Source organism: Scophthalmus maximus, chromosome 8 (genome assembly GCF_022379125.1).
Source record: "Scophthalmus maximus strain ysfricsl-2021 chromosome 8, ASM2237912v1, whole genome shotgun sequence".
In the NCBI taxonomy this organism is placed as follows: Eukaryota; Metazoa; Chordata; class Actinopteri; order Pleuronectiformes; family Scophthalmidae; genus Scophthalmus; species Scophthalmus maximus.
Window position 1 is genome coordinate 23,711,783 of NC_061522.1, and position 11,081 is coordinate 23,722,863.

The 11,081-nt window shown below is 44.3% G+C and overlaps 2 protein-coding genes across 3 annotated transcripts; both read left to right on the forward strand.

Moving 5' to 3' along the window:
• Positions 1 to 4,079, forward strand: si:ch73-109d9.2 (uncharacterized protein LOC565042 homolog). 2 transcript variants are annotated; one of them, XM_047333816.1, is made up of 5 exons: positions 1 to 138; positions 632 to 1,020; positions 1,311 to 1,441; positions 1,621 to 1,729; positions 2,409 to 4,079. In XM_047333816.1, the coding sequence occupies exons 2-5, from the start codon at positions 762 to 764 to the stop codon at positions 3,572 to 3,574; spliced, it is 1,665 nt and encodes a 554-aa protein (XP_047189772.1). In that variant the 5' UTR covers positions 1 to 138; positions 632 to 761; the 3' UTR covers positions 3,575 to 4,079. The 2 variants fall into 2 exon arrangements, with proteins under 2 accessions (XP_047189772.1, XP_035492932.1); XM_035637039.2 differs by lacking the exon at positions 1 to 138 and having other exon boundaries at positions 499 to 1,020.
• A 1,055-nt stretch (positions 4,080 to 5,134) lies between these two features.
• On the forward strand, positions 5,135 to 10,700 carry si:ch73-109d9.3 (zinc finger and BTB domain-containing protein 49). Its single transcript, XM_035637037.2, has 4 exons — positions 5,135 to 5,933; positions 6,028 to 6,149; positions 7,272 to 7,380; positions 9,292 to 10,700. Exons 1-4 carry the CDS (start codon positions 5,639 to 5,641, stop codon positions 10,428 to 10,430), a joined length of 1,665 nt encoding a protein of 554 aa, XP_035492930.1. The 5' UTR covers positions 5,135 to 5,638; the 3' UTR covers positions 10,431 to 10,700.
• The last annotated feature ends 381 nt before the right edge of the window (positions 10,701 to 11,081 follow it).

Genomic DNA, 11,081 nt, shown 5'->3' on the forward strand with positions numbered 1-11,081 from the left:
GGAATTCCACCGTGGGGTGACCGAGAACGCGGCGGTACGAAAGGCTACAACATGGCTCCTACGCGTGCGAGGACGCGGTCGCTTCTTTGTGTGACGCACGTCGATTCGGCTGAGGGAGGAAGTCGAGCACTGTATCCGGTGAGCCACTGATATCCTGATCTTTCATTTGATATATTTTTGCATTGATAACAAACAGTAAAGTGGTAGTCAGCTGTTAGAATGATAGTCCGTGCGCCGCTCTGAGCAGGAAGCCTAATAATGTAACAGACACTTTGCTAAGAAAAACTAAGATTGGGCCACTTCACGACCCGTACTTTTAGACCCCGGAAGTGCGGTTGTTTACGGAATCAGGGAGAAATGCAATAGCTCGACGGAAACCCGGCTGCGTCGTCACATAGGATCGAAACCTTTGGATTACTCGCACTGCAAGAGCCATCTTGCCGTGGGCATAATCTCTGTGCATGTCAAATGCGGCGAATTAATGTTTCCGATCATTGGTGATGTTCAAATTATAGCAGCGAGCTAGTTAGCTAACACTGCCGTTGAAAAAACGACAAGCGTGTTGATGTGACTTTAATAACTACACGGTGAGTGCAGGTCGACAAATCTACATCTGCAACCTCTTTAATAGGGACCGTCGTTGGATGTGGCCAACACCGATCACTCCACGGGAGGCTCTAAAGCCCCAGTCGAAAGCTCCCTCCCCCCCGGTCTACTGGACGTAAACGACAGTCCGGGGTTGTAGCCACGTTGTTCTCGCAATGGCCGAGACTATCGAAACGTTCCAGTCCCAGCTTTCTGGCGTGATGGAAACGGTGTTCAAGGCTGCCATGTACGAGATCACCCGGCTGGTGGAGGACAGTTTCTTGGAGGAAGTGACACGGTGCAGGGATCAGGTCGACTCGCTGAAGAGGCGACTGAAGTGGTCGGAGGGTCGACGCAAGGACAGGGAGGGGGACGGGACGGGGAGGTGCGTGGACTGCGGGAGAGTGTCCGAGGAGGAGGGATCCAGAGCCGCAGGTGAGTCTGCCAGGTGCTACGCATCCTTATCCAGCCACATGCTTCCTTATGAATTACATTTATACGTTCATACACGTTTGGGCAAAAATAGGACAAGCACACCCTTTAGTGCAGGCTGTAGGCCTGAGTTTTTTCCTTGAATGTTTTGATATTCTGCTCTCTGAAGATGACAGAGGTGAGTAACAAAGGGGGATGCCTCACCTGTGCCTTTCCAAATGGTTCCAATGCAAAACGGATCAGTCATCTTCTCCAATAAAAGAAGAAAAAAAAAAGGCAATTTTCTTTCACAGAGCATTGTCTGAAACAAGAGCATGAACCTCAGGAGGGGATGCATTGCTCCCAGGGCGCTGATGCAGAGACACCTGACCATGAAGTGGAAGAGGCAAAACCAGAGGCCCACAGCTCCACGAGGGCGACACAGGTAGAGGACCATTCATTACACTCTATGAGCGTCTCTGATTAAGATTAACATTGTTTGAATATTTAGAAAGCAGAAATGTATGTTCATTTCTACTTTTCAAATGCCAGGCTTATGGTTTCTCTTGAGGTGTGCAGAGTTACACTTCCTGTATTAATGGTGTCATTCTGCTTATCTGCCAGTCTCCTGGTGGACAAGGTGAAAAGTTGGAAAGACTGCTCAAGCAGGAAGTCCCTCACATCCCACCAGAAATCAATGAGTCCCAAGAGAGATGGGGAGTCCACCTGGAAGGTCGGTCTGTTCGCAGATTCTAAAGGAGTCCGCAAAGCTATTTTTCAAAGGAAATCTTAAAGCATTTTTTGTTTTTTAATTCAATATATCAATTTCAAGAACCAAAAAATAGCAATATACAAATACACACTACTTGCAACTGGAGAAACAGAATGTTCACAGGGTGTCGCTAAAGGAAAAGAAAAAAAAGTTTTGCACCAAAATGTAAAAATATCAGTATTTCTACTTTTCTACACATTAAAAATATATACAGCACAGTACTTCAGTAGAAAATAAAAATGCCTGTCTTCCCTCAGAAAGGGCTGTAGAATTTGTAAAGTAAAATGGTTTCTGGACTATTTTAGGGACTTTTTAGGGACCAATTTACAGATTGGAAAAGTAGGAAACATAACACCAGAACCTTCAAAAATAAAAGTCTCCCCTAATCCACATAGGGTTTTACAGGAATTTTTAAAAAACCTGTTCAGAATTTTAGCACAACAACATACACATGACTACATAAGTACAGAGACATATCATTACTACAGGTTTACTGGTTAGTTGGGAAAACATAAACAAGAGGATTTAGATTAACAACACTGACTTACACATTATTTTCAATGTTCATATAATAATTGCATCATTATAGTCCCTGTACCCGCATACCCATAACCCAGATTTTCCTCCTTTCACTGGACAGAAAACGATATATCAGGTCTGCCTGGGCCCAGTAAACGTTTCAGTGACCAGAAGATCCCAAAGTGCCATGTGAACTGGGACGCTGGCTTTGTGCAGAGGCCAGAATCAGGCCAACATGGACACTCGGGTGACCCATCCGAACCCCTTTTTCAGAGCAGGTATGGCATGGAAGACTTGGGTGGCTTTAACAAGACTGCCTATAGCGATGCCAGCATGATCGAAATGGGCAACTTAGGTGGGTTACAAGGATCACCATCCCACCTGGGTGAGGATCTGAATTACATGGGGCACTTTGAGGGGGATGTGCAAGCACCTGGGGTCACTGCGCATCAAGCGTACCAAACAGGTGCTTCACGGAATAGAAGGGGTACGGTCAGTTCACCTGCAGGCTCACCCTCAAGGACTAACATTGATGTAAGTGGAGAATTCAGCTGTTTATTGATTAATGAGGAAGGGTATCTACAGGATCCGAGTATCTTGTACCCTGAACAGGTGTCTGGGGATTCAGATGGCAGAATCCGCGGCCAGGGCGTTCAAACTGACCAGTCTTTAGAAAGCAAAGAGGATATGTATGGGGCCTCAGAAACATACAGCGATACCTTAAACTTGGGCGCGAGACTGCAGCATCAGGCAGCCGGGAGAGGAGGGAGGAGACAGACTAGTAACCAGTGCTCCATGTCATTCCCTGATTCTGCCTCTCTCAAGGCTCACAAGCAGACACATAAAGGTACCGGACAAGAGTTACCATACTCCTGCACCCAGTGCGGAAAGACGTTCACTCAAGCTTGTAACCTCAAAGTCCACCAGAGGATCCACTCTGGACAGGGGCTCAACCTTTGCAGCCATTGTGGAAAAGGTTTCCCTTCTTTTTCTGAACTGAAGACACATAAATGTGGCCAAACAGGCGACAAACCTTACTGCTGTACTGTATGTGGGAACAAGTTCAGCCGTCTCTGGAATCTGAAGTTGCACAGGAGGATTCACACACAGGAAAAACCTCACCAGTGCACCATGTGTGATAAGAGCTTCACACGGGCGGACATATTGAAGGTTCACCAGCGCACCCACACAGGGGAAAGACCATACTGCTGTGCTGTCTGTGGCCTCAGCTTCAAACGCCTGGACCATCTGAAATCACATCAGCGCAAACACATGTCAGACCTATAAAACTAGGGAAGTTTGAGTAAAGAGCATCAAATGATTTGAGATTTATAAAGAGATTTTTTTAAGAGACATGGTTGTTTTTCATCAACATAGCAACAACCCAAAGTGGTATTTCGCCCCCCCCCCCCCCCTCATCTATTCAAATCCATGTTTTCATTCAAAAACATTTTGGTGTGCAAGCAAAAATGTTAAACAAAAAGAACACCAGATACCCATTTATTGCTGCATATTTTGTTAATGGAGAAAAAAACTAATTTTAAATGAAATTGGCTTAAAAGACTGAGTAGCATCATACTTATGACTACATTTCAGATTCAGAATGCATTACTGCCAATATAAAAAAAAATCATTTGTTACTCTCCCACGTCTGTAAATAAAACAAATGAGACCAAATCCATGACATTTAATCAAATTTCTGTTACGTTGTTGTTCTGTGTTCCTTTTTTTTTGAGAGTGCTTTGTTCTCTGAATAAACTTCCATTCTGTAAGATGTGGAATTGAAATTAAATGCCAATCAAACAGTTTCTTCATGTCAATACAATACTGAGGAGTGATATGATTATGTCTACTATGAGAGTCTAGAGCCTTTAAATTCTTAAATTAAATTCTACAAAGTGAACCCTGTGTGGCTAAAGGAAAAGCAATGGTTCTTGAAGAATACCTATACTACAGAAACCCACAAACTGGTAGGGGAAACACTGCATACTTACTCAAGTACAACTACTGTATGTTTAAATGCATTAAGTTTGAATACAGATGCAGACATGGAATGCATATGGTTATTTTGACCAGTAAATTAGGGGAGCATAAGTTTAAGATGAGACGTTTTCTTGTGCCCTGTTGTAGCAGAGTCAAGTGATAGTGGAGAGTGATTAAGAGACTAAAGGGGACATTTCTGAAGTTGGAAAGATTATTGGATTTCAGAATGGTAAATGGTTTGCTAATTCCAGTTAGCTTTTGTCGATGTGATTAGCCTTGAGGGGGACTGTTTTCTAACAAACAGCAAATATTTGAAAAATATACATAATTATTGTCTAGAGCTGCAACAGTTAGTCAATTAAATGATAAGTAATCGATTACTAAACGAATTGCCCACTATTTTGATAATCGATTAATCGGTTCAAGTAGTTTTAATGTAAACATTTTAATGAATCAAAGTTCTCTGTTTTCAGCTTCTTAAATGTGAATATTTTCTGGTTTCTTTGCTCCTCTGTGACAGTAAACTGAATATATTTGATGTGCGGACAAAACAAAACATCATCATGAGAGTTTTGGGGAAACACGATCGGAATTGTTCACCATTTTACGACATTTCATGGACCAAACAACTAATCGATTAATCGGGAAAATAATCGACGGCTTAATCGATTATGAAAATAGTTGGTAGTTGCAGCTCTACTATTATCATCATGATTGTGTCATGATGATAATAATCCTTGGTCTTATGGAAACAGTGGTGGGTTGAACAACAACTAACCGAACAGCTGGTGGAATTTTCCCTACTCGGCGCAGCCTATGGGTTTCACTTTTTAGAAACGCGTTTGTTTTTTTCCCAAACTCACTGTACGGGCCACCGTACTACGTCACACAACACACCATGAGCGAAAACAGAGACCGTAAGCGATTGTTTAAAAAACCCCCAAAAAACCCCCCAGCTAGCTCGAGTCAGTACGCGAGAATTCGCTTTGAAAACGATTCACACATACCCCACACAATGTGACGCGTTAGCTCCGACTATGGTCTACATGGTTCGTCGTCGTGTGCGAGTTGTTGACCGCGCGATGTCGTTAACGCGAGCTAGCATACGGATGCTACAGTGAAGCTAAGTCCCGTTAGCTGGCTTGGCGTGAGGGGCAATCCCATGTCAGCGAGCGTCGGGTTGCTCCGCGAGATCAACATCAGCTTTTTACTAATTCCGTCCATGCAATACCCTCCACGACACGCGTGGTCGAATGCCGCCGGCTCTGGGACGACGGCGTGCCGCCTGAACAACGTGCGCTAGAATATTTCCAGGCAGACAGCGTCACCTTTTCAACTCGTACGCGCCGTTGGGACAGCGGCCGGGTCATGTCGGACCCGGAGACCCTCGCCGTCACCTTCCGGGCCCAGCTGTCGGACGTGATGGGGACGCTGGTGAAGGCAGCCGTGTACGAGGTGACCAGGCTGGTGGAGGACGGCCTCCTGGAGGAGGTGAGGCGCAGGGGCCGGGAGACGGAGTCCCTGAGGCTGCGGCTGCAGTGGACTGAGAGGAGACGGGGGGGCCGAGGCGGAGGGAAGACGGGGACGTGTGTCGACTGTGCCAGGCGGGACGTGGAGCTGTCCACCGACATGGCGGACGCAGGGTCCAAGGAGCAGCAGGACGGTAGGAGCCCAAAGCACACCGTCATCGGACGCAGCGCAGGCGACGATGCGGATCCCGTGTTGTCACAAGACTTGACACTGTCTCTGGTTTCCAGGTGCGTCGAGGTGCTCCGCTGGCGAGACGGAGGGCGGCCCCGTGGACGGGTGGACGCGAGGCCGCGGGCCGGAGGCGGCGGGCGACCCTTCGGCCGGCCCCGCCCCCGAGGGGGGGTCTCAGGTGGGTCACGTCACGTGACTTCTGTTCGAGCGGAAGTAAGATCAGAATTGCTTTCACACATTCATTCATTTGGAGGACAACACAAGTGGCGTGCGATCAACTCTGTTATGAATGAGATTGTGCATATTACTGATGTTCTGACTTTCCCTCCCTGATACCTGGACTTGTGTTCAACTTGTAGAAGGGTTTTAACAGCTGCCTGTATGGAAGTGATGATTAGAGCTGCAACAGTGAATCCATTAGTAATCGACTACTTAATGAACCGCCAACTATTTTGATAATCGGTATAAGTTTTATGGAGGAAAACTGATTTCAGCCTCTTGAATGGATGTTTAACTGAATATGTTCTGGTTTCTTTGCTCCTCTATGACAGCGAACGAAATGTCTAATAATAATAATGTGAGGGCAAAAACAAACCATCATCTCAGGGTTCGGAAAACACGGTAGACATTTGTCACCTTTTTGATGACATCTTATGGACCAAACAACTAATCGTTTAATCGAGAAAATGATTGACAGGTTAATCGATAATGAAACGAATCGTTAGAATAAAATACCTTTCCTCTGTATCTTTCACACTCACGGTATAAACAACAATATGGCACACTGCCTCGTTTTACTCGTGAGACTTTCCAGTATGTATTATTGGCAAATTGCCGACATTTTCACTAACTCTGACTAATGCTTCAGTACCAAAAAATCACTTCCTCTTTGCCAAAATGTCTTTGATTGTAGTTGTAACAATCTGGTCTGTGTGAGTCGCAACACAATTTCACCGTATACCTTCAATGACAAAGAAAGTGTCTTATACGTGACATATGTTATGACTTGTGTCTTATTTCTGTTTTGGAGTGGTAAAGAAAAAGTGATTTCTGGGAAAAGAAAATTGCAGTTTAATCTTTTTAAACTAATATACTTTAAAGATGTGGTATCGGCTCGGTACTTAGATTTGTGTACTCACCAATGCTTAATCTGACATTTTCGGCAAAATGAGAGGCGTTTCCAATACTGGTATCGGCATTGGAACATCTTAAGTTGGCATGATATCAACTCTAAAAGACAATTGAACACAAATGACTATCCTTGTCCAATTATGCTCTATTCGTCTGTATTCATGTTCAGGCGACAGAAGAAGATGAAGTGGTGCCTGCTGTGGATGTAAAGGAAGAAGAAGTCAATAAGCCGTCTTGTTCATCCTTGCATTTAGGAGAATGGAGCGACGCTCTTGATGGTGAGAGTTGTGTCATTGAAGTCCATTGGGCCTCATGAAAGACCATGTTCGTACCATGAGGCCACGTCGCATTCATGAAAGGTTTTTGTCTTCAGAAAAGTGTGTAAATCACATGCGTAAACAAGACGAATGCCACCTGTACGTATTTGAGCGAACGTGCAGGAAGATCATAAATTAGCATAATCCACACCCCCAGAATACTATATGTGGTAAGGTTTCGCTGCCTGCCCCGTGTCAGAAGGCGTTCATTCATGAGAACGGAGATTGAGAGAGAGATCGGCGATGGAAGTTCTGCTTTCAGAGATCCAGAAATGAAAGTCTATATTTAGCGCGTGAGAGCTGTTAATACCGAGTCCCATTGTCATTGAAATTAAGTTTAAATGCATCGATTAGAAAATAGCTTATAAATAAATCACTCAACCACAGCGAGGCCATCGATGACTGCAGGGAGGTGGTGAAGTCTCCATGACTGATATGGATGAAAAAATAAGTTCCATAACCGGCGGTGTTGTACTCGCATATTTTCTGCTGGTGCTGGATCACTGCACATTAGTTAATTGCAATATTATACAATATACAGCATGTTATAAATATTTGACATGTCTTCTATGGCGTGTGGAGCAGCTCACCACCAGCTGTGTTAAGGCTCATCCACCTGGCCTTCACTAACCTGTGCGCTCTACCACAGTTCGAACGCTCCTGTCTCGTCTGCGGGTTGACTAGAGATGTCATGACCTAATTTGAATGAATTTTAGATAAATGATCTAAAAAAAAATTCCTTGTCTGTCAACTGACAATGGCAAGCTGGAACTGTAAGCGCCTCGTACAACATGCATGCCAACTGCCAAAGATGTCAAAGAACGTGAAGCAGGTACACGGAGAGGCCTACATTTAGAATTGTAGTATAATTTGAATTGCAGAATTAAACAGAATAATGTCAACATAATGAGGTGAAATGTACACATTTTTACATAATTTTTATACATTGTATTAAATGTATATAGATATCATTGCTTCAAAGTTGCGAAAAAAGGATCCATAAGTGGAAAAACTTGGGTTTGATTAACAGCAGACTAATTGACGTGACTCCTACGACGGGTCTGGACCAGTTGTAAATTCTCTTCATACTTGAAAGAAAGCTCACAATACAAGAAAATTGGTGTATGCAGGAACTTCTCCTAAATCACTCGTACACACGGAATCTGTTCGTACGAACGGTTCTTGATGAGGCCAAATGTCATGCACTTAAGGACATTTGAGGCTGATACTGATATAGTTATTTGGGAGTTCCCAAAATAAAAGTTGTACGTGTATGGGTGCTTTGACTATTACAGTTGGGTTAACAGAGATGAGCCACCAACGACACGCACCCCTTCCCCAAAACTAGTTCAATGTGCAATAAAGCTGTTACTACACCAATAAGAAAAACTTTATATATATATATATATATATATATATATATAAAGCAGAAGACCTAATTCAAATCAGGATAAATTGGTTTTATTGAGCTTTGAATCGAAAAGGAAACCTTCATTTTGCCTCAAGGAGATAATTACATGCAATTTTTTTTTTTTTTTAAAGATTTGTGCAATTATTTTATTTCATACCTGTAATAAAGTCTGTTTTGTGCCTATTGATCCTTGCATGTGTGTGTCTTCCCTGTAGGGAATTGCAGGCAATTTTTTATCAAACTCATGTTGCACCAATGCACTTCACTACCGTTATAAACACAATTAGATAATCAATCATCTTACATAGTTTATTTAGTCCTAAACAATTTCACTGGATGGGGTGTTATGTATTCAGATAATTGTTATGATGACCTCATTAGCCATGGCAGCAACCAACTAGCTTTTTTGGTAACAGCTGTTGAAGTCATTGATGTAACCCCACTTTCCATTTATTTTCCAGGCAAAGCAGGACTTGAGTCACAAAGTGCTACTGAGAAGACAGAGGCACAACCAAAACAGACTATGGAAAACAGTGAGGAATTATTGAGGAATATCATAAAGCAAGGCCCACAGATATCCGCTGCATTTTGTTTTCCTGATGAACTGGAGGAAATCCACATGACCACAGATCCGTCTCACGTCTCGTCATCGGAAATGGACACCAGTTGGGCCGGGCTTCTTCAGAATCACAGACTCTGCACCGAAAAAGATCACAATCCGGCGAAATCCCCACTAAAGCGTACAGAACATGAGCTGCAGGACTCTGTAGCAGCAGATGTTCGCGCTCGGGTTTCCCAGAGTGCGACGTCAGGATCCACTAAAGCAGGACTGCAAAACAGCAAAGCTTCAGGTGTGACGATAAAGCAGGAAGTCTGTGAGGAGAATGAGCACCTGGAAAGGAAAGAAATGCCAAAGTCTGGCTCCGTGAAACCGCACAGGCCGAGTTCAGAGGCACACAGACAGAACCACATTTCCCACAAAGCCACTGTGCAGGACGTTCTGAAACTGCATTCCAGAGTGGGTACAGGTCTCAAATTGCAAGCCGCTATACAGCACCTCCACCGACCGATGAAAAACCCCCCTCACGTGCTGTCCAACAGCACCACGGCAGCACTGTCCATAGCCCACACTCAGGTCGTGAACTTAAATCCCCTCAACAGAATTCCCTCCTCGTCCAAAGCCGCACCGCCTCCCCCACTCCCGGCCCCGCGAGTTCACCTGGGTGACAAACAGCCCGCGGCGCTCAACCGACCCGGCGCCCCGTGGGCCAGATCCCAACACCAATCTGCCAACTCCCATCACGCCGACCCCGTACCCCACGCAGACTCCCACTCTGGCCCCAGGCACCTCCTGCGCTGCGGCCAGTGCGGAAAGTGCTTCCCCCACCCCAGCAACCTGAAGGCTCACCTGCAGACGCACACGGGCGAGCGGCCCTTCTGCTGCTCCCTCTGCGACCGCAGTTTCACCAAGCTGAGCAACCTCAAAGCCCACCGGCGGGTTCACACCGGGGAGAGGCCGTACTGCTGCTTGGCTTGTGGCAAACGCTTCACCCAGAAATGTAACCTGAAGCGCCACCAGAGGATCCACCTGGACATGTGACGCTGGACAGCCACTGACAAAAAAGACACATTAGTTGTGTGTTTCTTTGAGCTTCAGATCCTACAGTGTTTCTTGTGCAATGCACTGCAAAAAATCCTTTTATGTGTACTCGTCCCAAGTTCTGTGAAGTCCAGGAAGGCTCACGTAGTAACTCCTGAAGATATTTTAATGTCGTTTGAGGACAAAAAGGCAGAGTGCTGTGAAATGTATTGTGTGCAATGATAGGTCAATTGTCACTTTTGGTCAATAAAATACTATTTATTCTGTGAACACTAACATTCTTTCACTATATAGATAGATAGATAGATAGATAGATCTATATTTATCCCAAATTGGGAAATTCAGGTTTAACAGAAGCACGTTTCGCACAGCACACTTAAAAATATATATATATTTACAATATATACACATGCAAATGATACAAAATATACTTAAATCCCTCATGGCTGAAAAACAGCCGCAGAGGTGAACACACCATCTTGTTCATTATTGGTCATGACATAATATGTTGATTCAGAATAGTGTAGTTAGAGCCTATATTTTCATACCTTATACCTCCTTTTCTGTTCTTTTTGATTATCTTTGTGTTCCTACATCTGACAATTTGTGAATTGAATTGAAAATGTGTTTATTCTGAACATGTAAAGAAAA

Coding starts and splice junctions, on each gene's coding strand:
- si:ch73-109d9.2 (XM_047333816.1), top strand. CDS start 762: ATGGCCGAGACTATCGAAACGTTCCAGTCCCAGCTTTCTGGCGTGATG. Junction 1,021..1,310: donor GGAGGGATCCAGAGCCGCAG/GTGAGTCTGCCA, acceptor TTTCTTTCACAG/AGCATTGTCTGAAACAAGAG. Junction 1,730..2,408: donor ATGGGGAGTCCACCTGGAAG/GTCGGTCTGTTC, acceptor TTCACTGGACAG/AAAACGATATATCAGGTCTG.
- si:ch73-109d9.3 (XM_035637037.2), top strand. CDS start 5,639: ATGTCGGACCCGGAGACCCTCGCCGTCACCTTCCGGGCCCAGCTGTCG. Junction 6,150..7,271: donor CCCCCGAGGGGGGGTCTCAG/GTGGGTCACGTC, acceptor ATTCATGTTCAG/GCGACAGAAGAAGATGAAGT. Junction 7,381..9,291: donor ATGGAGCGACGCTCTTGATG/GTGAGAGTTGTG, acceptor TTTATTTTCCAG/GCAAAGCAGGACTTGAGTCA.